The 27,789-nt window shown below is 51.6% G+C and overlaps 1 protein-coding gene across 3 annotated transcripts; it reads left to right on the top strand.

Annotated features, from left to right (window-relative positions):
* The first annotated feature begins 75 nt into the window (after window positions 1–75).
* On the top strand, window positions 76–27,789 carry SEMA4A (semaphorin 4A). Of its 3 annotated transcripts, none has more exon segments than NM_001132551.1 (15): window positions 93–137; window positions 4,611–4,778; window positions 6,486–6,646; window positions 8,152–8,214; window positions 8,470–8,568; window positions 8,801–8,906; window positions 10,513–10,629; window positions 10,973–11,097; window positions 11,405–11,577; window positions 13,003–13,153; window positions 22,861–23,041; window positions 24,862–24,980; window positions 25,126–25,283; window positions 25,596–25,696; window positions 26,450–27,789. In NM_001132551.1, coding segments are annotated over 14 exon segments (2,283 nt in total). In that variant the 5' UTR covers window positions 93–137; window positions 4,611–4,639; the 3' UTR covers window positions 27,040–27,789.

Genomic DNA, 27,789 nt, shown 5'->3' with positions numbered 1-27,789 from the left:
CCATGGTGACTGAGGACCAGTGAGGCGGGATGGGGTTGAGAATGGGGGTGGGGGTGTGGCAGGGGCTGAGGCACTGGGAGATTGGAAAGCCTGGCATTCCAGAGGGAGGGAAACGCAGCGGCATCCCCAGGCTCCAGGTAAGGGAGCGGGAGAGCTGACAGTTCTGAAGGGAGAGGGCGGGGCCATTGTCTGGTGCTGGCTCTGCCCTAAGGAGGGGGCAGACAGAGGGGTCGGGCTATTGTGTGTGATACTCAGCGCAGCCTTCCAGAGCTAGTCAGACTGGAGGAGGGGACCTGGGAAGCTCTGGGTAAGGGGTTAGGAGGGACTGAGCTGGTGGGTGGCAAAAAGGCTGGGAGACAGTGGGCATGGGAAGAGGTGGAGGGACACAGGGGGCGTAGAGGTTTGGGGATGTCCCTAGTGCCTGTACACGCTAGGCACTCAATACATATAAGTTGACTTGACTTGCTTGTGATCATAACAAGAGGGCAGATGAGGGCCAGGGCAGATGAGGGCCAGGGCAGGTGGAGCTAAGGCAGGGAAGCCAGGAGGCAATGCTCCCTGGAACTGGGCTCTTCTGTGGGCTGCCCCTGAAGCTGAAAGGGAGGAGGTGGGGGAAACTGGACCTGCCAGATCACTGGTGAAGCCAGGAGCTGCTTCTCTCCTGGCTCCAGGAGCTGTTCCTTTAGTGAAGCATCCGTGTTCTGCAGGGGCTCAGAAGAGACTGAGCGTCTGGGGCTGGTTGAAGCTCAGAGGTAGCATGGAGTCGGGACGGGAAGCAACCTCTCCATCTCCCCTCCCACCTCCACATCTAGACCTTTCCTCTGTACAATAGAATCTGGCAGGAAGGGGCTACCATCGCATGCTGTGTAAGGGTTGCAGGGGACGAGCTGGACTCTGGCAGGGCAGACGGTGCACTCAGTGTTGTTGTCATGGCAGGACCCAAGGCTGGGCTCCAGGTCTTGTGGAGAAATGGGCTGGGGGAACCCCCAGATTGGAGCTATTAAATGGCATGGCCCCTGTGGGCGGGTCCCTGAACATCTGACCCCTTCCCACTGCCACCCCACCTGACCTGCTGCCTGACACCATTCCCAGCCAAGGTACTTCCGCTCCTTGGCCTTGGTTTCCTCATTTGTACGGTTGTCAGGAAGGGTATGTCTGAGTACTCTGTCAGCCCTGAGCTTCTTTGATGCTGTGTGCAGGACCTGCTATATTATTTGTGGGGCCCAGTGCAAAATAAAAATGTAGAGCACCTTGTTTAAGTATTATGAGGACTTTCAACAGAGCAACAACAGAGCATTAAACCAAGTGCGGCCCTTCTGAGCACAGGGCCCTGTGTGGCTGCACAGATCTCATGCCCATGAAGCCGCCACTGGCTGGGGCCCTGCCAGCTGAAGCAAGGGAGATGGCAGTGGGGCTTGGGGGGGTCTGACTCCAGAGACTCTGGTGTGAGGGGTGCACTGCTGGGGGCAGGGTGCCCTTCCCATTGTGCTCTTTTTGACCAGGAGGCCCTTGCAGAGGCAGGGGGTGGTAACTCACAGCCTTCCTTCAAGGAGGTTTCTGTTCCCTCTGAAACGCTTTATTGACACAAATAAGCTTGCTCATAAGGGCCACGCTTGGGGCCGGGCGCAGTGGCTCACGACTGTAATCCCAGCACTTTCGGAATCTGAGTCAGGCGGATCACTTGAGGTCAGGAGTTTGAGACCAGGCTGGCCAGCATGGTGAAACTGCATCTCTACTAAAAATACAAAAAAAATTAGCCGGGCTTGGTGGCACATGCCTGTAGTCTCAGCTACCTGGGAGGCTGAGGCAGGAGAATGGCTTGAACCCAGGAGGCGGAGGTTGCAGTGAGCCGAGATCGCACCACTGCACTCCAGCCTGGGCGACAACAGAGCAAGACTTCGTCTCAAAAAAAAAAAAAAGCCCACGCTTGGTTTAATGCTCTGCTGTTGCCCTGTTGAAAGTCCTCAGAAATCACCCCAGAGATCTTGTTTCTTAGCCTAGAGTAGATAAAGCTCATTACGCTCCCAGCCCACCCTCGCCTTCTCTATCCAAGTGGCTCAGAAGTATGGACTGGGGCAGGAGGGAGGACTGAGGGACTAGGACTCTGTAGAGTCTTTGTAGCTAAGAGATTTGCTATTGAATGAGGCAGATCTGAATTTAACTTGGCTTCTAGCTGTGTAACCTCCCTTCTTGATCTGTAAAATGGGATTATGGCAGTACCTAGCGCTAAAATTGTTGGGAGGACTAAAGCCTGATAGTGTGAACTATTCATATTGACTAGAGGGGCTGGGGAAGATGACGTCCGGAGTTGGGAGAATTCTGGATGTCTGGAGGAAGAACTAGGGGCAGGGCATGGAGTCTATCACTTCCAGAAAGGCAGGAATAGGACATCAGGCTGGGAGTGTGGGGCTGGAACTCCCCCAACCTCCCTGTATCAGAACTCCTCCCAGTGACCCAAATAAGCCAATCTGTTTAAGCAGAGAGGCCCAGGGGCAGACTGGCTTCCCAAATCTGAGCTGGGCGCTGGGGAGACACAGAAGATAGGGTCTGGATAAATGGGAGTTTCTCTTGATTCTAAGAAGCTGGAAGGGACCTGGCAACCAGCCTCTGGGAGAGTCTGGGGGAGTCCTAGGCAAGTCTTGACAGAAACGATTGTCAGGCAGGATATGTCTGAGACCAACCCCTGGGGAAATTGAGAGAGATGAAAGAAGGCTGAGTACCTCAGATGAGGAATTATAAGGAGTAGCCTGAGCTGTAACATCCCCCATGTTGGCTGGTGCTGTAGCAGGAGGGATGGAAGTTACACTATAGGAAGGACTTCCTGCCAGGGAGGAATGTGCATGTCAGATGGAAGTGGATTATTTATTAGAGTTGGATTAGCCCTGGGATGTCTGTGCTCTTTAACCCGCAGTCAGCTGACCATGTTGAGTGGGCAGGAACCTACCCACTTTGTAGGCCATGGAGTTCTTGGCGCTGGATGCCTCATTAACCCCGCGTTATGAGGCTCCCCCTGGAGCCTTTGGGGAGGGGTGAGCAGCCACCTTTGGGGGTTGGGTGCCTCCAAAGTGTGGTCCAGTGAGCACGAGTTCAGATGGGAAATGTTCTGGGCTTTCTACTGGCCTGATTTCTGGGCTTCCTATTGGCCTGATGTCAAAGAGTGATGGAGATTAGACTACAAGGGGGACTTCCTCAGCAAAATCATGGATAAGAGCCTAATACAATTCTTTTCTTTTATTTTTTTAAATATTATGGCCCAGCTGAGAGTGGGAGGTTTAAAGGTTAGACCACTGCAGGGACTTCCCAGTAGGTAGGAGTAGAGAGACCCCACCTTGTGGGTAAGTGAAAAGAGGAGTATGTCATGTCCCCTATCTGGGAAACCTTGAGAGCAAGAGGAGAAACCACTGCTAGGCTGGTTATACTGGCTGTGACATGATGGAGAGGCAGGGGAATCGCTGAAATGACCTAGAAGGGCCTTTTAAACTTTCTGGTTGGACCGAGCAGAGGAGGGAGAGAGAGGTGTGTCTCTTGTGAGGTAGGTGAACGTCTTTTTATTCCCTCCCAATCCACCAACTTCCGCCCAAGCCAGGATCTGTCACAACTCGAGAGGTGGAAATTCCGGTTTCCCTGGCCCAGAGCTCCCAGTGCTGGCTTTGGCATGATGGGCACCTGGAGGGCTGCACTCCCGTTCCAGCCAGGCTGAGCCTTCTGTCCCCTGCCTCTGGGGCCTGGGAACCCCCCTTCTTCTTTCTCCTGAATGGCACCCCCGCCCTAGAATCCAGACACCGAGTTTCCCACTGTGGCTGGTTCAAGGGTATGTGAGGTGAGATGTGTGGCTTGGGGTGGGTGGTCTTGGGGAAGATTATGTAGAGGCCCAGGGAGGCAGACACAGGAGCAAGAGACAAGCGGGCCGGGGAGCTGCAGAGGCTGGGAGCCGGCCAGCCACCTCTGCCCAGGCAGCAATCCCGGGAAATGCTGATAACCAACCTGGCGGGATGGACCCTCATTGCCTCCCTGGAAGAATTGGGCCAGGCAGGCCTGAGCCTCAAAGACCCTGAACTCAGCTGAGGCTGGGGGAGAGATTAGAGCAGGCAGACTCAAACCCGGTCTGCCCACCTGGGTCAGAGCTGAGTATGAGGCACAGGTGTCAACAGATCTGAAAGTGACAGGAGAGTAAGGTCTGAGGAATTTATATTTTGGGTACAGGAATCTGCTCCCCAAAATGTTCCCTGCCCAGAGCCAGGCAACGGTTTGGGCTTGGGCTATGAGAAGAGGGAAGGCAAAGGAGGAAAGGCAGGAAAGACTTCCTGAGAGTAAGGCAAGAAAAGGCAAACCAGAGCTGTTGGTGAGAAGACAGCAGAAGAAGCAGGATAGGGGACACCTGGGCTCCTACCCAGAGTGGACAGTGAGGTAACAGGCTGGGGCCTGGAAGGATGATGAAAGTGAGACTGTCTTAGGGCCCTTTCAGAGAGGGAACCTTCCCTGCCCTAATGCCCCCCCCGCCCCCGCCACCAGTACACACACTTCTGCTGCCTGGGGCTCTCCTATTGGTCCCCGGGGGGATGTGGTAAGAACTGCTCACCCAGAAAGTGCCCGGGTGCCTGTTTCCCCAGAGCTCCCTGGTGACAGTCTGTGGCTGAGCATGGCCCTCCCAGCCCTGGGCCTGGACCCCTGGAGCCTCCTGGGCCTTTTCCTTTTCCAACTGCTTCAGCTGCTGCTGCCGACGACGACCGCGGGGGGAGGCAGGCAGGGGCCCATGCCCAGGGTCAGATACTATGCAGGTAAGTGTCCGACGGCAGGAAGTGTGGGGATAGCAATAGAGAGCTGGAGGTGGGTGGAGGAAGGAGAGAGGAACAGAGGAGAGGGGGGAAATGGACATGGAGAAACAGGGACTCAGAGAGAGATGCCAGGGAGAAAACAGAGGGTTTCGGAGAAAGAGAGACACAGCCAGAAACAGAAGTCCGAAAGGAAAGAAAAGCCACTGGAGAGCAGATTGAGGAAAACAGGTGGCCACGGGGCCAGGGGCACGCTTCTTCCAGTTCTCCAAGTTGGTAATTTTTCTTTTCTACCTTAAATATCACTGTCACCAAGCTGGGCACCTCAAACTCCTAACTGCTTCACACTCCCAGGTACCCCAAAGTCAAGGCCCATGTTAGAAGACCATATGTGGACCCGGTGACCCGGGGCTCGCCAGGCCCATGCCAACCACATAGATCATGCTGGACCATACCATGTCCAGGACCATGGGATGGCTGGTTGGAGAATGGGCCCTGGAACCCACACGCAAGCACAGCTTGGCTGGTTTCTTACTGAGACTGTGGAGGCTGCTGGCCCCCTCACCTCCAGGGAGAAGACTCAGGAAAGGATGTAGACACTGTAGGAGTTGTAGGTGACTGGGCATGGCTGTGTCTTTAGCATCTTTCTGGGGCAATTGGTAAAAGAAATGTATATTGCCCATTGATGCAGAGACCTCCTCTGTGTTGGATGCTGGGCGTACAAACACAGATAAGCCTCAGCCCCTGCCCTCAAGGTGTTCACAGTCACAAGGGGGAAGCACATGAACAATCAGACCATCAATACAGGGTGATCTGTTCAGCAACTGAGGGGTTTATGCAGCTCTGGGGGAGGCCTGGCCTCCAGGAGATGCTCCTCCCTGAGGCTGGCCCTTCCATCCCGCAGCCACACCAGATTCCCCAACTCCTCCCCTCTGTCCTGTGTAAGATTCCCTGAGCCTGCAAAGGTATCAATTAGCTAGTCAGCTTTCTAACTAATGCAACAGTGCAAGTGCTAATGAGAGAGGATCTGAGGAGTTCCTTCCTTCTTGCTGATGTGCCAGTGGGACACGAAAATACACCCCCACCCACCCCACCATGCCAAGGTCATGGAGAGGACCTAGGTGAGCCTCCCACACCTGGCTCACCATCCCTGCCCAGGGGACATCCAGCCATGCCCACACGGATCTTTGAAGAAAAATGCTTCCTCTCTGCTCGTGGTGACTCTACTGCTGGGAATTTCCTTTAACAGAAGAGGAAGAAAGCAGGGGTGGTTGGGGGGATGGCGAGAGGGACTCTGACATACGCCCTCCTGTCTGCATATAGCTTTGCTGCTTGTGGCTGCCAACACTTTCCTGTTTGTCTGTCTGCCTGCTGCTCCTCATCCTAGTGAGGACCAAGGCGTCCTCCCCCACGGTAGCCGTCTCTGTCCCAGGCCTGGAAGAGCATCCATTGTGCCTCACTTTATTTCCTGTCCCCATTACCCTGCCTCTGGCTGCCTCTCCTCTCTATTGTGGGCTCAGCACACAAAGCTCTTGTGGCTGCCGGCGGGGTGGGGTGAAGGGAAGAACTGCTGGTGGAGGAGAGTGGATCTAGCTGCCAAGGCCTGGGGAGCACACTCAGGCAACCCTTCCCCTTCCCCCACTTTTATCTCAGGAGTCAGCTGCCTGCCCACCAAGTCCTCATCACTCTCTCTGTCTTACTTACCTCCAACAGGGGATGAACGTAGGGCACTTAGCTTCTTCCACCAGAAGGGCCTCCAGGATTTTGACACTCTGCTCCTGAGTGGTGATGGAAATACTCTCTACGTGGGGGCTCGAGAAGCCATTCTGGCCTTGGATATCCAGGATCCAGGGGTCCCCAGGCTAAAGAACATGGTGAGAAGTCCAGGGATAAAGAGTGTGGGCTGGGAGTGAGGAGGGGGCCAGCAGCTACCCTGGGCTTGGCTGCCTGTGCATGAATAACAACTCAGTTGCTGTTATCTGTAATCAGCAGTTCTCTTTATATGTATATTGTGGCAGTATAACAGACAGGAAATGTCGTGGCCTCACTTTTTTTTTTTTTGAGACGGAGTCTTGCTCCGTTGCCCCAGCTAGAGTACAGTGGCGCGATCTTGGCTCACTGCAACCTCCGCCTCCCGGGTTCAAGCAATTCTCCTGCCTCAGCCTCCCAAGTAGCTGGGACTAGCATGCACCACCATGCCAGGCTAATTTTAATGGAGACGAGATTTTACCATGTTGGCCAGGCTGGTCTCGAACTCCTGACCTCAGGTGATCTGCCTGCCTCAGCCTCCCAAACAGTTGGGATTATAGGCGTGAGCCACTGCACCCGGCCTGAGACTTCACTCTTCACTGGTATCGTGAATAGTGATTGAATAATATTAATTGCAAAAATGGCTGATACGGAAATCATTGACATATGAGATAAACACTGACTCAAATTATGTCAATAATTTGATATCTACCCACTAGTAGAAATCACTGATGCTTCCGTGTCTTTTTTTTTTTTTTTTTTTTTTGAGATGGAGTCTCACTCTGTTGTCCAGGCTGGAGTGCAATGGCGTGATCTTGGCTCACTGTAACCTCTGCCTCCCGGGTTCAAGCAATTCTGTCTCAGCCCCCCGAGTAGCTGGGATTACAGGCGCCCTCCACTAGGCGTTGCTAATTTTTCTATTTTTAGTAGAGACGGGGTTTTACCATGTTGGTCAGCCTGGTCTCGAACTCCCGACCTCAGGTGATCCGTCCGCCTCAGGCTTTCTAAGTGCTGGGATTACAGGCGTGAGCCACTGTGCCTGGCTGCTTCTGTCCTAGTCACCCTATTAATGGGAACAATGTGAGGAAGGAAGGAAGAAAGGGAGAGAAGGCACTAGCAATATAGCAATCACCTCCATGGTTCATGTATCCTGATGTGTAGTCTGCTGACCACCTGCACATATGAGATGCTGGTTAAAAATGCAGATTCTCTAAGGCGTGACCCAGGAACCAATTTGTTAAACAATTTCCCCAGGAAATGTGCGGTTTGACAACTGCTGCCATATATACCATCCATCGTGTTAGGTGTTTTGTATATGCCACCTGGTTGTATCTGCCAGTAGCCTATGAAATTGACCAAGATCTCTCAGTCAGGAAATAGCCAAGTCTAGATTTAAACTTGGGTCTGTCTGATTCCTTAGGCTGTGTTCAACTATGGAGCTATGTCTGATATCAGTATTATTCAAATAATAGCCATGGTCACAAACTGATGTTATTACTGCCCATCAGCATGTCACTAACCACCATGTCTGCTGGTGATTTCACATCAGAGCAGAGAAGGGAGGCAGGTCACAGCTAGAACTGAAGACCTCATTTCTTTTCATCTCGCCCTCCCAACTCCCCACTTTCAGATACCGTGGCCAGCCAGTGACAGAAAAAAGAGTGAATGTGCCTTTAAGAAGAAGAGCAATGAGGTAAGTGGAGGTGGGGGAGTGGGGGTAGAGTGGGTAGAGAGCCCTGGCATCCCTAGACCATCCCTGGATGACCTCAGGTTGGGCGGCAGTGGAGGGCACTCGTTTGCATGGTTATCTCCTGGATTATGTTCTACAGAGAGGTACAGGGACTGCCCCAGCATTACCTAGCCTTTCTCCTCAATGAGGGGGCAGCCTCTGGGGGTCCAGGAATTTGAGGCAAGTGGCCTGGAGACCTAAATTCTCTGTCTCCCTCAGACACAGTGTTTCAACTTCATCCGTGTCCTGGTTTCTTACAATGTCACCCATCTCTACACCTGCGGCACCTTCGCCTTCAGCCCTGCTTGTACCTTCATTGTGAGTTCTCTGGTGCCCAGCGCTCAGGCCCCCAAGCATCCCTTCTCACATCTACCCCCGGCTTTCCTCTGTAGCTCTGGAAAACTCTGGCCTACCAGATGCAGGACCCTCATGAACTTCCTGGCCCCAGACCAATTTCCCTCTGTGTCCCTTTCCCTTCCTTCCTCAAGCCCCTCATTTCCCAGATGTGAGACCTTGGCGTTCTGGTCCCCCAGCCTCTCTCCCCATTTAGGAACTTCAAGATTCCTACCTGTTGCCCATCTCGGAGGACAAGGTCATGGAGGGAAAAGGCCAAAGCCCCTTTGACCCCGCTCACAAGCATACGGCTGTCTTGGTGGGTGAGTATCAGGTTTCCCACTTCATCCCAACATCTGCTTTCTCCAGTCACGCTGTGAAATATGGAATATTACAGAGTTTTCCAAAAGGCAGGGGAAGCTGGGTGTAGTGATGCATGCATATGGTCCCAGTTATTTGGAAGCTGAGGTTGAAGGATGCTTGAGTTTAGGGGTTTGAGTCTAGCCTGGGCAACACAGCGAGATCATCTCAAAAAAAAAAAAAAGGCCTCAGTGCCTCACGCCTGTAATCCTAGCAGTTTGGGAGGCTGAGGTAGGTGGATCACGTGACCCCAGGAGTTTGAGACCAGCCTGGTCAACATGGTGAAACCCCATCTCTACTAAAAATACAAAAATTAGCCAGGCATGGTAGGGCGCACCTATGGTCCCAGCTACTTGGGAGGCTGAGTCACAAGAATTACTTGAACCCAGGAGGTGGAGGTTGCAGTGAGCCAATATCGTGCCACTGCACTCCAGCCTGCGCAACAAAGCAAGACTCTGTCTCAAAACAAAACAAAACAAAAAATGCAGAGGAAAGAGAGAGAGAGGGAAGCCAGAAGCCTCAGAGCACAAGATCAGAGGGAGAATTAAGCACCCCAACCACCAGCTCCTGCTGAAATTGCCACAAAAAGTGGTGGAGAAAGATGCATGTGGAGAGACTCAGAGACACAAGGGCTCGGGAAGGGTATTGGGTAGAGAAGAGGCCTGAGACTGAGCCACTGTTCAACAATTGTGTGAACACTTCCTCGGATGTACTGGGCACTGTGCTGGGCAGTATAGGAGTTATAAACAAGAAATCAGTCCGGGTGCAGTGGCTCACACCTGAAATCTCAGCACTTTAGGAGGCTGAGGCGGGTGGATCATTTGAGCCCAGGAGTTTGAGACCAGCTTGGGCAATAGTATAGTGAGACCTTGTCTCTACTGAAAACAAAACAAAACAACAACAACAACAACAACAAAATTAGCCGGACAAGCGCCTGTGATCCCAGCTACTTGGGAGGCTGAGGTGGGAGGATCGCTTGAGAAGGTCAAGGCTACAGTGAGTTGTGGTGGCACCACTGCACTCCAGCCTGGATGTGAGCAAGACCCTGTCTTGGAAAAAAAAAAAAAGGGAGAGAGAAACTATGTCTCAATGCACTACTGGACACCAACCATTACAGACTTCCCACCTGCCTTCCTGGAGTAGATGGCCTTCGGCTTTTCAGCAGGACCTTGAAAAGATAGGTAGACAGATGGCAGGGAAGGTGTTCCAGGGAGAGAAGGGTAGGACCCAAGGTGTGGAAGTGGAAAACACAGTCACCTTCCAGGATCAGTAAGTGATTCTACTTGGCAAGTGGTTCAGCTAGGTATGTGAGGAAGTAGCCACAGAAAGGCTGGAAAAGTGCCCAAACACGGAGGGCCACACAGGATGGCCATTTCCTGTGGAGAGAGGAAGCTAAGAGGGGTGCTTAGTGAGGAGGGGGAGCTGGCCTTTGAGGCTCCCCAGGAAGGTGCAGAACTGATGCAGGGCCGCCGAGACTGATATGGAGGCTAGCCCCAGTCAGTCAGGTCTGTGGAGGGCAGAGGAGCCCTCTACCCCATCAGTTCTCTCTTCTCCTCTCCCCCACCCTAGATGGGATGCTCTATTCTGGTACTATGAACAACTTCCTGGGCAGTGAGCCCATCCTGATGCGCACACTGGGATCCCAGCCTGTCCTCAAGACCGACAACTTCCTCCGCTGGCTGCATCGTAAGGACCTGACCCCCGCTGGCCTCCTTTCCTGAGTCCCGGTGACCTTGCTAATTCACTCAACTTTCATTTGCGGAAGGTACAATGTGTCCATTACTGTTAGGCGCAGGGGGTATATGGCAGGGAAGAAGGCAAATCTCCGGTCCTCTTGAAGCTTTCATCTTATATAAACACATTAAAGAAGTACCAGTCATCCCCACCCCACATCGCTACCCTTCGACAAGCTGTGGGACCCGAGGAAGCCTGTGTCCTGGCCTCCAGGGCCAGACCAAGGGTTTTCACTCAGGCAAACCCAGGGCATCCAGGGGCTCAGTCCCTAAGCCCATGTGCCCCTCCCCCGCAGATGACGCCTCCTTCGTGGCAGCCATCCCTTCGACCCAGGTCGTCTACTTCTTCTTCGAGGAGACAGCCAGCGAGTTTGACTTCTTTGAGAGGCTCCACACATCGCGGGTGGCTAGAGTCTGCAAGGTCCGCGGCCTGGGCGGGGGGCGGGGCTAACTGGAGGAGAACCAATAGGGAGATGGCAGGGGCAGGACTGAGTGGTGGGCCCCCAATGAGAGCGGGGGAGCGGGGCAGGGGACAAGCGGGGCTGGGGGGGCGGGGCGGGGGACAGGCGGGGCTGGGGGGGCGGGGCGGGGGACAGGCGGGGCTGGGGGGGCGGGGCGGGGACACGCCGAGCTGCGGGGGGCAGGGAGGACACGCGGGGCTGGGGGGGGGTTGGGGGGGCGGGGCGGGGGGCACCCGGGGCGCCCCCTGACTCTCCTTGTGCCCCCAGAATGACGTGGGCGGCGAAAAGCTGCTGCAGAAGAAGTGGACCACCTTCCTGAAGGCCCAGCTGCTCTGCACCCAGCCGGGGCAGCTGCCCTTCAACGTCATCCGCCACGCGGTCCTGCTCCCCGCCGATTCTCCCACAGCTCCCCACATCTACGCAGTTTTCACCTCCCAGTGGTGAGCAGCAGGGCTGGACCATGGGGGCTGGACACGGGACTTGACGCCAGTGAGGCCCCAGCTCGTGAGCGGAGGCAGGAATTGACATGAGCCAGCACCTATTCAGCACTTTCACATAGGAAGGCATTAAATCGTCACCACCTCTCAGGAATTTGACTCATGCCCTTTTTGTAAATGGGAAAAATAAGTTAGAACTCAGAGAGGTTCTAACTAGTTTATATTCTGCCTAGTTCCAAAAGGGATAGGAAGCATTTTACAAAAGGCAAATATTAAAATCGATAAAATAGATAAAGAAATGGTAATAAAAGGAGAGTATGAGGAGCCAGGGGTAAGGCCAACACACTACAAATGCTTGTCATAAGATGTAGTATAGTCCCTGGATGCCAGCCACAAATTTAGCTCTGCACTTCCTAATGGCCAGGGCAAACAGGGAAACACCATTCGTATCAGAAGATAAAAATAAAGTCGGCCGGGTGCGGTGGCTCATGCCTGTAATCCCAGCACTTTGGGAGGACGAGGCGGGCAGATCACGAGGTCAGGAGATCAAGACCATCCTGGCCAACATGGTGAAACCCCGTCTCTACTAAAAATACAAAAATTAGCTGGGTGTGGTGGCGCATGCCTGTAGTCCCAGCTACTCGTGAGCCTCGGGCAGGAGGATCCCATGAACCCGGGAGGCGGAGGTTGCAGTGAGCTGAGATCGCACCACTGAACTCCAGCCTGGCAACACAGTGAGACTCCGTCTCAAAAAAATAAATAAAGTCATTGCTTGAAGGTTGAGAAAGGTTAACCAATTTGTCCAAGGTCCCCAAGTCATGGTCTGGCCCCACAGTGTTTAGGTACCTGCTGACAATGTGTCAGGTACCAAAGGTATTTGGGGTAAGTGGGGTCTGGTATCCACAGGATCCAGAACTGAGAGCCTGGTGTATACAGTAGTCAGCTTCAAGAGAGCAGAGAAACAGACCTCCTGTCTCCACAGACCAGGGCTGAGGAATAATAACAGTCCGGTAGTTAGGCACTGGTCGGTTCTCTGAGGACCAGGGATCCAAGAGACTCAAAGAAAGAGGGGTTGTGTGGAGCCAGGCTAGAGCTGGTTACACTGTCCCTCCAATGGGTACAGCCCAGTGTAGGCAGGACAGGCAGGGGCCACCCCACGGCCTGAGCCCCAATTAATTCTCATTAAGGATAATCAGACTTCAAATCCCAAGATGGGCCTAGAGCCAGGCCCTGGGCCAGAGTCAGGGAATTCCATGGGGCTCCCTTGGCCCTTATCAACACAGTGAGGGGAAGGAGTGGTAGCTGGAGGCTGGCCCAGCTCTCCACACTCTTGCTTCCTGGGTTTTCTCACTGAGGGTGGGCCAGGCTGGAGAGAGAGCTGCTGGTGTGGCAGAGACCACAGACAATGTTCCCTCTGACTGTCTCCAGGCAGGTTGGCGGGACCAGGAGCTCTGCGGTTTGTGCCTTCTCTCTCTTGGAGATTGAACGTGTCTTTAAGGGGAAATACAAAGAGTTGAACAAAGAAACTTCACGCTGGACTACTTATAGGGGCCCTGAGACCAACCCCCGGCCAGGCAGTGTGAGTACTACCCCCCATACTGAACACAGTCTACACACACATGATGTGCATGAAAAAACACCTATCGTGGCATAGTAAATGCCCAATAAATGTTAGTGTTCTCCACCCCACCAATCTCGTCTGCTCAGATGTACACCTGGTATAGCTGCTTACATTCCACATGTGCCTAGCACCCTTTTATACACAGAGCAGTTGCTGGAGCCATCTCCCTTCACCAAGGCTAAGTGTACACCAAATATCTGGGTATATCACTATGGAAACAAGGGAACATGGGCTGTGTGCCAAGGACTGTCTTGGGCATTGCCACCTGCATTTATTATTTAACTTTTTTAAAAAATCAGAGGCCAGGCCGGGCGTGGTGGCTCATGCCTGTAATCCCAACACTTGGGGAGGCCGAGGCAGATGGATCACTTGAGGTCAGGAGTTCGAGACCAGCCTGGCTAACATGGTGAAACCTCATCTCTACTAAAAATACAAAAATTAGCCGGGCATGGTGGCACGCGACTGTAATTTCAGCTACTGGGAGGCTGAGGCAGGAGAATTGCTTGAACCTGGGAGGCGGAGGTTGCAATGAGCCAAGATTGCACCACTGCACTCCAGCCTGGGTGATAGAGTGAGACTCAGTCTCAAAAAAAAAAAAAAAAAAAATCAGAGGCTGGGCATGGTGGCTCATGCCTGTAATCCCAGCCATTTGGGAGACTGAGACGGGAGGTTCACTTGAGGCTAAGAGTTTGAGACCAGCCTGGGCAACATTATAAGACTCTATCTCTACCAAAAAAAATGAGCTGGGCCTGGTGGCATGTGCCTGTAGTCAGCTACTCAAGAGGCTGAGGTGAGAGGATCGCTTGAGCCTAGGAGTTCAAGGCTGCAGTGAGCTATGATCATGAGAATGCACTCCAGCTTGGGTGCCCAGGGAAAGATGCTGTCTCTAAAAAAGTTTTTAAATGAAAAAAAAAACAAAAAACAAGAAAACAATCACCGCCTGGGCAACATGGTGAGACCCCACCTCTACAAAAGAAAAAAAAATCAGAGCTATTGTATGTACGTGATTTGAAGAATCAAATAGATCTAAAATGAAATAGATCTATAGGGTTGACTACAAAAAGCAGTCCTATTTCCCATCCTCCACCTCTCCCCAACCATTTTCAACTCTTTTAGCTGATTCTTTTCAAATTTATCTCAAAATCTCTAAATAACATGATTTATTGCTACTTCGTGATGTTTCAGTTTCAGACAGTATCTGTTGAATTCCCATTGTAGAAGGCGAGGATTTAACTATGTTCCCCAAACCCCACCTCCACCCAGTGGTGTGCTAGAGCTGACTTGCAGCAGCTAGCAAGAACTGTTTTTGCACATCTTTTTCCAAATTTGTGTTTAGTGATATTACATTGGTAGCTTGAAATTAGCCATGGTGGAAATATACATCACAGAAATCAGCAAACAATACAAATTGGCTTTCTAACCCTCTCCTGCAAAAGCTGACTTGGACCAACATACAGTAACTGCACCTACCCCCAATCTCCTAATGTAGTTTTCTAGTAATTTTGGTTAGATCAATATTTATATTATGACTCTTCTTATTCACAGCCTAGCCAGGTAGTAAGCCATGATTACTTTTCCTTTTTGCATAGCTTTGTTTTCCCTGGGGTTAGTAATTATCTTGACTTTTCTGCTTGCTTTGTTTTCTAAGCTCTTTATTTATTTTTATTTTTATTTTTTTTGAAACAGAGTCTCACTCTGTCACCCAAGCTAGAGTGCAATGGCGTGATCTCGGCTCGCTGCAACCTCTGCCTCCTGGGTTCAAGCGATTCTCCTGCCTTAGCCTCCCAAGTAGCTGGGATTACAGGTGTGTGCCACCACACCCAGCTAATTTTTGTAATTTTAGTAGAGATGGGGTTTCACCATGTTGGCCAGACTGGTCTCTAACTCCTGACCTCAGTTGATCCTCCTACCTCGACCTCCCAAAGCGCTAGGATTACAGGCATGAGGCACTGTGCCTGGTCTAAGCTCTTATCTTTAATTCAACCCCAAACTCTTCTTAAATTATCTGAATCTCTTCTGAAGACAGACCTATTAGCTTTTCTAACAGTTTCATCTTCCTGGAGAGCCTTCCTGACTGCTCCAGTCTAGACTAGTGCCCTCTACTCCCGGAGCACAGATGCCATACTGGAATCCCCCTGCCTCATCATCCTGGGGATTCCCTTTGCCTCTTTCCTGTGACAGATCTCGTGTTTCTTGTGTCCCATGGCTTCCTCTTTTTTTTTTCTTTTCAACTGTCTCATTTTGGCGGAGGTTATCCTTTGTAGATTCCTGGAAAAGGATACATGGCAGGTAAAACATTTTAAGATCTTGAGTGTCTGAAAATGTATTCTACTTTCCTATTTGATAGTTCGGCTAGGTGTATGTAATTCTAGAATAGAAATATGTTTCCTTCAAACTTTGAAGGCCTTGCTCTATTATCTTCTAGCTTCCAGAGGTACTGTTGAGAAGCCCAAAGTTATTCTGATCCCTAGCCCTCTGAATGTAACCTGGTTTTATTTCACTGAAATCTTTTTTTTTTTTTTTAATAGTGATCCTTGTGGAGCAGGGCTACCCTATAGGCAGTGTGCCTCACTGCCCTCACTGGCATCTTATAGTGCTTTTTCTTTGTCCTGGTGTTCTGAAATTTCATGGTGTTGTGCTTTGATGGAATACTACTCATTTATTGTGCTGGGTACTCAATGGGCCACTTCAGCCTGGAAATTAGTTATCTTAGTTCTTTCAGTTCTGAGTTTTCTTGAACTATATCTTCCTATCTTCTTTTTTTTTTTTTTGAGATGGAGTCTTGCTGTGTCCCCCAGGCTATAGTGCAGTGGCTCTATCTTGGCTCACTACAACCTCCACCTCCCAGGTTCAAGCACTTCTCCTGCCTCAGCCTCCCGAGTAGCTGGGACTACAGGTGCCCTCCACCATGCCCAGTTAATTTTTGTATTTTTAGTAGAGACAGGGTTTCACCATGTTGCCCAGGCTGGTCTCAAACTCCTGACCTCAGGTGATCTGTCTGCCTTGGCTTCCCAAAGTGCTGGGATTACAGGTGTAAGCCACTGTGCTTGGTCTTTTTTTTGGTATTTTTGGTAGAAACTGGGTTTCACCATGTTGCCCAGGCTGGTCTTGAACTCCTGAGCTCAAGCAATACACCCGCTTTGGCCTCCTAAAGTGCTGGGGTTACAGGTGTGACCCACTGTGCCCGGCCCGATCTTCTTTTCATTCAACAAATATTTTTTGAGGACACATGCTACTATTCTGGGCAGGGAATATAGAAGTGAGCAAAACAGATGAAAGTCCCTTCCCTCATGGGGCTTACATTCCAATGGGGTGTTTTCTGGACACTTTTTTCTGGACCTCCTAGACTAGTCCTCTCACTTTTTTTTAAGCTTTCCTACTGTCCAAGTCTTTGGTTGTGTTCTATTTTTCTGGAAGAGTGTCTCAACTTTGTCTTCCAATCTTTCTGTCAGGTTTTTCATTTCTGTGTTCAGAGACAGTGAAAGAAAAAAGAAAGAAGGCCAGGTGCGGTGGCTCACACCTGTAATCTCAGCACTTTGGGAGGCTGAGACAGGTGGATCACCTGAGGTGAGGAGTTCCAGACCAGCCTGGCCAACATGGTGAAACCCCGTCTCTACTAAAAATACAAAAATTAGCCAGGCTGGTGGTGCACACCTGTAGTCCCAGCTACTCAGGAGGCTGAGGCAGAAGAATCGCTTGAACCCAGGAGGCGGAGGTTGCAGTGAGCCGAGATGGCCGCCACTGCACTCCAGCCTGGATGACAGAGCAAGACTTCATCTCAAAAAAAAAAAAAAAGAAAAGAAAGGAAAGAAAGAAAAAGATTTTTCGTTTCTGCCAGTCTCGACTCTTGGGCTCAAGCGATCCTCCTACCTCAGCCTCCTTAGTAACTAGAACTACAAGCACCCACCACCACACCCAGTTAATTTTTTAACATTTTGTAGAGGCAGGGTCTCAAACTCATGGGTTCAAGCAATCCTCCCACCTTGGCCTTTCAAAGTGCTGGGATTACAGGTGTGAACCACCATGCATCACCTGGGATTGTATAGACTAAAAGAAATTTAAGACCAGGTACAGTGGCTCGAGCCTGCAATCCCAGCACTTTGGGAGGCTGAGGTGGGAGGATTGTTTGAGCCCAGGAGTTTGAGAGCAGCCTGGGCAATAAAGCGAGACCCCCGTCTCTACAAAATATTAAAAAATTAGCTGGGTGTTGTGCCATGTGCCTGTAGTCCTAGCTACTTGGAAGGGTGAAGTAGGAGGATCACTTGAGCCTGGGAGGTCGAGGCTGCACCCCACTGTACTCCAGCCTGGGCAACAGAGTGAGATCCTGTCTCAAAAAAAAAAAAATTTACATAATCCCTTTCCATCTTCTATTTTTCTTGTGTATTTGTTTGTTTGTCAGAGTCTTCCACAGCCTGGATCTTGATAATTGCATCTCTGTAGTGTAGTTTAAGTATTTCCTGTAAATTGTTCAGTAGTTGGATCTAGAGACTTAATCAGATTCAGGTTTGGTTTGGAGGAGGGGGCAAGATTACTTCATCGTGGTTGTGTGCTCTTTTTTCTGGATGCCCGTAATGCCTGGCGGCCCTCTTTGTGTGAAGGAAAGACTCTTCTTTGGCAGCATTCGCTTCCTGTTTCATGGATGCACTATTTTCACATATCTCTCTTAGGATAGTAATGATGGATTAGTTTTCTTCTTTCTGATTCATTTCTGTTTCCTCTTAGTTTTTTTTGTTTGTTTGTTTTTTGTTTTTTTTGAGATGAAGTCTCACTCTGTTGCCCAGGCTGGAGTGCAATGGCGCGATCTCAGCTCACTGCAACCTCCACCTCTCAGCTTTAGGTGATTCTCCTGCCTCAGACTCCCGAGTAGCTGGGATTACAGGCGTGCGCCGCCACGCCCAGCTAATTTTTGTATTTTTAGTAGAGATGGGATTTCACCATGTTGGCCAGGCTGATCTTGAACTCCTGACCTCAGGTGATCCACCCGCCTCGGCCTCCCAAAGTGCTGGGATTGCAGGCATGAGCCACCGCGCCCAGCTTATTTTTTTTTTGAGACAGAGTCTTGTTCTGTTGCCCAGGCTGGGGTGCAGTGGCACGATCTTGGCTCACTGCAACCTCCACCTCCCTGGTTCAAGCGATTCTCCTGCCTCAGCCTCCCGAGTAGCTGGGATTATAGGCGCCCACCACCATGCCCATCTAATTTTTTTATATTTTTAGTAGAGATGGGGTTTCACCATGTTGGCCAGACTGGTCTCGAACTCCTGACCTCAGGCAATCTGCCCGCCTCGGCCTCCCAAAGTGCTGGGATTACAGGTGTGAGCCCCCGTGCCTGGCCTCTCAGGTTTTTGCTGGTTCTTCTTCTTCTTCTTTTTTTTTTTTCCTATTTGTTTATTTTGGTTTCTTTCTTTCATGTTGGTGGTTTTACTTACATGTCTGGTAGTCCTTGAATGTCTACTCATATTTAACAGTGGGGGAGACCTTGAAGCTGTTTGGAGCTCTGTGTCCATAACTAAGGCTTGGCAATTTGGTCTCTGTTATGTCACCACTGAGGGTGGTCTGGCTGGGCTGTTTGGTGGGAATCTTCAATGTCAGTATCTTTACTGTATCTTAGGTCATTAAGTCTTTCCTCTTAGACCTCCAGTCAGTTTCCCAGAGCAGCCTCTTCTAGTCTTCTGCGCGGAGGAGGATGATCTAGCTGTTGGTGTCTGGGAGCCACAGGGGAAGAGGGCTGGGTTTGGGAAAGAGTCTCATCATGTAGTGTACCTACCTTATTGAATCTGCCTCTTTCAGGATGGTGTCCCCATCAACTGGGCCTGCTATGCTCCATCCAGAAACCCTCTGTTTTACTCTCTCTGGTGGATAAACCTCCAGTCTTGGGCCAGGATGTGGAAGGGGCAGTCACCCAGCTCTACGGAGTTTAGAGAGTACCTGCCTGTTTCTTAAACAGACTTTCAAATAATCCTCCTTATTTAGCATCCCCATTAACCTCACTTCCAGAGGTGGCTGAGATGAGTAATTCGTGAACTTTAGGAATCCTGCCTTCTAAATGTTTTGGGGCTTCCTCCAGGGCTGGCTTGAGAAGATTCTCTCTCTCTCTCTCTCTCTCTCTCTCTGTTAAGTCTTTTCTCTTTGTTCATTCACTTTCCAGCTTCCAAAATGTGGATGCTTTTGCACTTCTCTCTTGTTCTCCCCATCCCTCCCTCATCTAGGTTTATGTCTTTTCTTTTCTTTTTTTTTTTTTTTGAGACAGAGTCTCGCTCAGTCGCCCAGGCTGGAGTGCAGTGGCGTGATCTTGGCTCACTGCAAGCTCCGCCTCCCGGGTTCATGCCATTCTCCTGCCTCAGCCTCCTGAGTAGCTGGGACTACAGGCGCCCGCCACCATGCCTGGCTAATTTTTTTGTATTTTTAGTAGAGACGGGGTTTCACCGTGTTAGCCAGGATGGTCTTGATCTCCTGACCTCATGATCCACCTGCCTCGGCCTCCCAAAGTGCTGGGATTACAGGCGTGAGCCACCACGCCTGGCTGGTTTATGTCTTTTTAAAAATTCCGTGGCCAGGCATGGTGGCTCACACTGTAATCCCAGCACTTTGGAAGGCCGAGGCAGGTGGATCACGAGGTCAGGAGATCGAGACCATCCTGGCCATCATGGTGAAACCCCGTCTCTACTAAAAATGCAAAAATTCGCTGGGTGTGGTGGTGTGTGCCTGTAATCCCAGCTAGTTGGGAAACTGAGGCACGAGAATTGCTTGAAACCGGGAAGCGGAGGTTGCAGTGAGCCGAGATCGTGCCACTGCAGTCCAGCCTGGCAACATAGCGAGACTCCGTCTCAAAAAAAATTCCCTTTGGCCCAGGTGCGGTGGCTGATGCCTGTTATCCCAGCACTTTGGGAGGCCGAGGTGGGAGGATAACTTGAGGCCAGGAATTGGAGATCAGCTTGGATAACATAGTGAGACCCCATCTCTACAAATAATAAAAAATTAGCTGGGGCCAGGCGTGGTGGCTCATGCCAGTATTTTGGGAGTCCGAGGCAGGTAGATTGCTTGAGGCCAAGAATTTAAAAACAGCCTGGCCAACACAATGAAACCCTGTCTCTACTGAAATCCCAGAACTTTGGGAGGCAGAGGTGGGTGGATCACTTGAGGTCAGGAGTTGGAGACCACCCTGGCCAATATGGTGAAACCCTGTCTCTACTAAAAATACAAATATTAGCTGGGCCTGGTGGTGGGTGCCTGTAATCCCAGCTACCTGGGAGGCTGAGGCAGGAGAATCGCCTGATTCTCCAGGCGGAGGTTGCAGTGAGCCAAGATGGTGCCACTGCACTCCAGCCTGGGCAACAGAGCGATACTCTGTCTCAAAAAAAAAAGGCCGGGCGCCTGTAATCCCACAGCACTTTGGGGGGCCGAGGCGGACGGATCATGAGGTCAGATTGAGACCATCCTGGCTAACACGGTGAAACCCCATCTCTACTAAAAACAGAAAAAAATTAGCCAAGCGTGGTGGCGGGCGCCTGTAATCCCAGCTACTCGGGAGGCTGAGGCAGGCGAATGGGGTGAACCCGGGAGGTGGAGCTTGCAGTGAACCAAGATCGGGCCTCTGCACTCTAGCCTGGGAGACAGAGTGAGACTCCATCTCAAAAAAAAAAAAAAAAAAATTAGCCAGGCACAGTGGCATACACCTGTGGTTCCAGCTTCTCCGGAGGCTAAGGTAGGAGGATCGCTTGAGCCCAGGAGGTCAAGGCTGCAGTGAACCAAGATCATGCCACTGCACTCCAGCCTGGATGACAGTGAGACCCTGTTTCAAAAAACAATTTAAAAAAAAAAAAACCCCTTTGACCTGTAATCCCAGCACTTTGGGAGTCCAAGGTAAGAGGTTCACTTGAGGCCAGGAGTTTGAGACCAGCCTTGACAATATAGCAAGACCCTGTCTCTATTTGTAAAAATAAAAAAACAACAAACAAAAAAACCCTTTGGGAGGACATGAGAGTAGGTGCATGTGCTCATTCTGGCATCAAAATGAGATGTAGATGTTATTACCTATTTTGCAGATGAGGAGGTTGAAGGTCAGAGAGGTGAAACAGCTTGTCTGAGGACACAGCTTATAGGTGACAGAGTTGGGGCTGGCCCTAAGACAGTGATCTTGGAGAACAAGGATCCTGACTGAAGATCAGGACACAGGTGTCCCAGAGCCACAACATCCTCATATTAGCAGGGCCTTTAGAGAACAGTTGGTCCAACCCCCTCATTTTATGGGTGAGAAAAAGGAGGCTCAGAATGGAGAAGGGATTCTCCCAGAGTCATGCAGCAAGTTCGTGCAAAACCGTGATGAGAAATGCTCCGTGCTACACCACCCCTTTCTGTGACATTCATTCAGTCATTGACTCAGCAAACGTTTATCGAGCACCAACTGTGTGCCAGATCCTGTGCTATGCCGGGAAATACAGACATGAGTAAAACTTGGTCCTTTTTTAAATTTTGTTGAGACACAGTTTCACTCAGTTGCCCAGGCTGGAGTACAGTGGCACAATCTTGGGTCACTGCAACCTCCGCCTCCCGTGTTCAAGTGATTCTCCTGCCTCAGCTTCCTGAGTAGCTGGAATTACAGGTGCCTGCTACCATGCTTGGCTAATTTTTGTATTTTTAAATTAATTAATTAATTAATTTATTTATTTTGTTTTTGAGACCGAGTCTCACTCTGTCGCCCAAGCTGGAGTGCAGTGGCGCAATCTCGGCTCACTGCAACCTCTGCCTCCCGGGTTCAAGCGATTCTCCTGTCTCGCCCTCCCGAGTAGCTGGGCCTACAGGCGCCTGCCACCACATCCAGCTGATTTTTTTTTATTTTTAGTAGAGATGGGGTTTCACCATGTTAGCTAGGATGGTCTCAATTTCCTGACCTCGTGATCCGCCTGCCTCGGCCTCCCAAAGTGCTGGGATTACAGGCGTGAGCCACTGCGCCCAGCTATTATTTTATTATTTGAGACGGAGTCTCTCTCTGTCGCCCAGGTTGGAGTACAGTGGCACAATCTCGGCTCACTGCAACCTCTGCCTTCTGGGTTCAAGTGATTCTCCTGCCTCAGCTTTCTAAGTAGCTCAGCTTTCTAAGTAGCTGTGCCACCACCCTCAGCTCATATTTGTATTTTTAGTAGAGACGGGGTTTCACCATGCTAGCCAGGCTGGTCTCGAACTCCTGACCTCAGGTGATCCACCCGCCTAGGCCTCCGAAAGTGCTGGGATTACAGGTGTGAGCCACTGCGCCCAGCCATAAAACTTGGTACTTGCCTATAAGGAGCCTTCATCCTGCTTCCTGCTGGCTGCCAGGCCTCCTTGCTGGAGGTGCAAAGGAGGAGAACAGTAATAACAGTTAACATTTGCTGAGTGCTTGCTTCATGCCAAGCACTGTTTGAATTATTTTTCATGTATTAGTGCATTTCATTTTCTCAGCGAGCCTATGAGGCAGGTCTTGGTAATAGGCCCACTTCACAGCTGAGGAACCTCAGGCATGCAGAGGCTGGGACGCACAACCAGGCAGCTCCAGAGTCGGAGCTTTAACCACCACCCTGAAATGAGGACTGCCGTGAGGGAGGGGGCGAAGGGAGAAGAGCAGGCGTCGGGGGGAGGGTGAGCTGAGGGGAAGGGGCAAACCAACCTGATCTGCCTCCGTCCTCCTTTAGTGCTCAGTGGGCCCCTCCTCTGATAAGGCCTTGACCTTCATGAAGGACCATTTCCTGATGGATGAGCAGGTGGTGGGGACGCCCCTGCTGGTGAAATCTGGCGTGGAGTATACACGGCTTGCAGTGGAGACAGCCCAGGGCCTTGATGGGCACAGCCATCTTGTCATGTACCTGGGAACCAGTGAGTAAAGAGTTCTAGGACATCCCCCAGAGGACTAGAGCAGAGGATGCCCCCAGGTTGAGGAAGGAAACCCTTGAGTTCATTCACTTATTCATTCAACAACTGTTTACTGAGCACCTGCTATGTGCCTGGCATTTTGCTAGGTTCTGGAAATACAGCAAAGGAGCAAAACAGTCCACTCCCTACCCTTTCTGAGCTTCGTATGGTGGGGGAGGCAGACAGGGAGGTCTTTGGTGGCCTTATCAAGAGCTGTGTGTCTTATGAGGGAAGCTATGTTAGAGGAATGAAAGGTGAGTGGGTGGAGGGGAGCTGGAAACAGCACATGTAGAGATCACTCCTTCAGGAAGCTCAGCTGTGAAGGGAGAGAGAGGAAGGAGGTGGTGGCTGGAGCACGGAGTGGGGCGCAGCTGGGGTTCTTGGTTTTGTTTTTTCCCCCTCCTTGCCCCTAGGGTTCTTGTTTTATAGACAGGAAGGACTAAGCATCTATTAGACGGGAGATGGCAAAGAGATGGGTAGAAGAAGGGATAAGTGGCAGGTAAAGTTGTGGCGGGAGCAGGCGGCCAGTGTCCAGGACACATGTCGAGCTGGGCAGCTGTGGGTGGCGGGGGGACAGCACCTGAGCTGGGCTGGGAGTGAAGCTGTAGCAGTGGGGTGTGACTTGGTCGGTGTGCAGGCTCGGGGTAGGAAGCCAAGGGAGCTCTTATTTGAAGGCTTTTGTGTTCTCTATGTAGGTGGAGGACACAAGGTCATGAGCTGGGAGTGAGGGGGCAGGAAAGGTGGGAGGTTTGAGGAGAGAGGGGTAGATTCAAATAGCCATTGTGGGCTGGGCGCGGTGGCTCACGCCTGTAATCCCAGCATTTTGGGAGGCCGAGGCGGGTGGATCACCTGAGGTCAGGAGTTCGAGACCAGCCTGGCCAACATCGTGAAACCCGTTTCTACTAAAAATACAAACAAATTAGCAGTGTGTAGTGGCATGCACCTGTAATCCCAGCTACTCGGGAGGTTGAGGCAGGAGAATCACTTGAACCTGGGATGCAGAGGTTGCAATGAGCCAAAATTGTGCCACTGCCCTCCAGCCTGGGCGACAAGAGTGAAACTCCGTCTAAAAAAAAAAAATAGCCATTGTGGAAAGAGAGAGACAGAGTCAGCAGGGAGTGCGGCAAGACTGCCCAGGCAGACTGCTCAGGCAGGGCCTGGCTGAGGAAGATAACCTTGAGAGTCAGTGGAAGAAATCTGTCAAGTTCATTCATTCCTTCAGGCCATATTACTAGGCATTGTATCAGCTGTGCCTGTATTGGGTATACAGCAGAGAACAAAACAGTCAAAAATCTCAGTCTTTGTGGAGTGGGTGGAGACAGACAATAGCATCCTGAATAAATGACATGGCATATCATGAGATTTGAGTCACGTAGAGCTGTGTGTGAGGGAATCAGGAATGCCAGGTAAGGAGGTTGCACCTGTTAAAAGGGTGGCCAGGTAGACCTCACTGAGGTGCTTGATGGAAGTGAGGGAGGCAGGTGATGTGATTTTCTACAGAAGCGCCCAGCCGCCCACTGTTTCATGCCTGTGGAGAAATAGCTGGGCTTCTCCAGGGACAAAGTTTTGTCAGGGAGTTGCAAAGGAAGGACAGGGGTCCAAGGGATTTTAGCCATTTACAAGAGACTGCCATCTCCATGGCACAGAGGAAGATGAAGGCTGAACCGCCCCCAGTACATATCACCCTCAGAAGGAGCTTTCTTACAGCTGGGGAGGTCCCCGGAAGTTGGGAAGGGATCTGTGGATGAGGTGAGATGATTTTCACTCTCTCTGTCTCCCCATAGCCACAGGGTCGCTCCACAAGGCTGTGGTGAGTGGGGACAGCAGTGCTCATCTGGTGGAAGAGATTCAGCTGTTCCCTGACCCTGAACCTGTTCGCAACCTGCAGCTGGCCCCCACCCAGGTGGGAAGGGACCTGACCATCAAATGGCCTTCCAGTGGGGCTGGCCTTGGGGGCCTGTTGGGCTGGCTCCCTGGGCCTGCACCAGCGTGCTGGGACTTTACTAGATGTGGCTGGGGCTCCCTGACAATCTCCATCTCTCCTCCAGGGTGCAGTGTTTGTAGGCTTCTCAGGAGGTGTCTGGAGGGTGCCCCGAGCCAACTGTAGTGTCTATGAGAGCTGTGTGGACTGTGTCCTTGCCCGGGACCCCCACTGTGCCTGGGACCCTGAGTCCCGAACCTGTTGCCTCCTGTCTGCCCCCAACCTGTGAGTGCCAGACCTGGATGGTGGCCTGGATGGCCAGCCACGACCCTTCTCAGCCAGCTTCTGCTACTGTTCTTCCTCTCTTCAGGGGCTACTGACACATTCACTCCAAGAGTCCTCCCATCCTGCAGTGGGTTCCTCCAGGGATGGAGTTTCCAGACAGTTTTGAAGCTGCTCTGGCCATTCCGGGTTCCTCTCTCTCTTCCTAGTCTCCCCTGGCATACCTTCTTCCCTACTGCACTTCCTCCCTTCCTCCTTCCTCTTCCCACTTTCAGCTCTTTCGAAGGATAATTTTTACTTTCTCTGCTCTCTTAGGAACTCCTGGAAGCAGGACATGGAGCGGGGGAACCCAGAGTGGGCATGTGCCAGTGGCCCCATGAGCAGGAGCCTTCGGCCTCAGAGCCGCCCGCAAATCAGTGAGTGTAGGACCACTCACCAGGGGAGGTGCAAAGGCTCTGGAAGACTTTTGGGCAGGGGTGGGCATTCCTGCTCCAATTTCCTCCCCCAGCACCTGCCTGGCTTGCGATCTGAACACCCGAGTTGGGATGGATTTGGGTCCTGGCTATAGGGAAGAGGGATAGGAATTCTGAGCTGGAGGCCAAGCTGGGATTCAGGATTGAGGTTGCAGTTGATTTTGGTGTCAGAGTTGGAGTTAGGTGGACTGGGGCTTAGTTTGGGGTCCAGATTGGAGATTAAGGAGGAGTGAAATTTGAGTTTGGGAGTTGAAATGAAAGTTGGAGATAAGAGTTAGGGTCCAGGCCAGGCTCAGTGGCTCACTCCTGTAATACCAGCACTTTGGGAGGCTGAGGCGGGACTCCCTTCTACCATTGTTTGAGCTCATGAGTTTGAGACCAGCCCGGTCAACATGGTAAAACCCCATCTCTACAAAAATTAACCAGGCATGGAAACACATGCCTGTAGTCCCAGCTATTCGGGAGGCTGGGGTGGAAGGATGCCTTGAGCCCAGGAGGCAGAGGTTGCAGTGAGCTGAGGTTGCAGTGAGCTGAGGTTGCACCACTGCACTCCAGCCTGGGCAATAGAGCCAGACCCTGCCTCAAAAAAAAAAAAAAAAAAAAGAGGGCTGGGGTCCAAAGATAGGTTAGAGACTCTCTGCTGTCTCCATCCTTCACTTCTCCCTTAACCCTTTTGCTCCTTTCTTTCTCCTACAGTTAAAGAAGTCCTGGCTGTCCCCAACTCCATCCTGGAGCTCCCCTGCCCCCACCTGTCAGCCTTGGCCGCTTACTATTGGAGTCATGGCCCAGCAGCAGTCCCAGAAGCCTCTTCCACTGTCTACAATGGCTCCCTCTTGCTGATAGTGCAGGATGGAGTTGGGGGTCTCTACCAGTGCTGGGCAACTGAGAATGGCTTTTCATACCCCGTGATCTCCTACTGGGTGGACAGCCAGGACCAGACCCTGGCCCTGGATCCTGAACTGGCAGACATCCCCCGGGAGCACGTGAAGGTCCCGTTGACCAGGGTCAGTGGTGGGGCCGCCCTGGCTGCCCAGCAGTCCTACTGGCCCCACTTTGTCACTGTCACTGTCCTCTTCGCCTTAGTGCTTTCAGGAGCCCTCATCATCCTCCTGGCCTCCCCATTGAGAGCACTCCGGGCTCGGGGCAAGGTTCAGGGCTGTGAGACCCTGCGCCCTGGGGAGAAGGCCCCGTTGAGCAGAGAGCAACACCTCCAGTCTCCCAAGGAATGCAGGACCTCTGCCAGTGATGTGGACGCTGACGACTGCCTAGGCACTGAGGTAGCTTAAACTCTAGGTACAGGCTGGGGCTGCAGGGCAGGCACCTGGCCATGCTGGCTGGGTGGCCCAAGCACAGCCCTGACTAGGATGAGAGCAGCACAAAAGACCACCTTTCTCCCCTGAGAGGAGCTTCTGCTACTCTGCATCACTGATGGCACTCAGCAGGGTGATGATGCACAGCAGTCTGCCTCCCCTATGGGACTCCCTTCTACCAAGCACATGAGCTCTCTAACAGGGTGGGGGCTACCCCCAGACCTGCTCCTACACTGATATTGAAGAACCTGGAGAGGATCCTTCAGTTCTGGCCATTCCAGGGACCCTCCAGAAACACAGTGTTCCAAGAGACCCTAAAAAACCTGCCTGTCCCAGGACCCTATGGTAATGAACACCAAACATCTAAACAACCATATGGTAACATGCCGCTCCTGGAAACTCCACTCTGAAGCTGCCACTTTGGACACCAACACTCCCTTCTCCCAGGGTCATGCAGGGATCTGCTCCCTCCTGCTTCCCTTACCAATCATGCACTGCTGACTCCCAGGAAGTCTTTCCTGAAGTCTGACCACCTTTCTTCTTGCTTCAGTTGGGGCAGACTGTGAACCCTTCTGCCCCGGCAGAATGGCAGGGGTAATCTGAGCCTTGTTCACTCCTTTACCCTAGCTGACCCCTTGACCTCTCCCCCTCCCTTTTCCTTTGTTTTGGGATTCAGAAAACCGCTTGTCAGAGACTGTTTATTTTTTATTAAAAATATAAAGCTTA

This window comes from Pongo abelii, chromosome 1 (assembly GCF_028885655.2).
Source record: "Pongo abelii isolate AG06213 chromosome 1, NHGRI_mPonAbe1-v2.0_pri, whole genome shotgun sequence".
Lineage (NCBI taxonomy): Eukaryota > Metazoa > Chordata > Mammalia > Primates > Hominidae > Pongo > Pongo abelii.
Note: the sequence above shows the minus strand (reverse complement) of the source record. Positions and strands in the feature narration are given on the sequence as shown.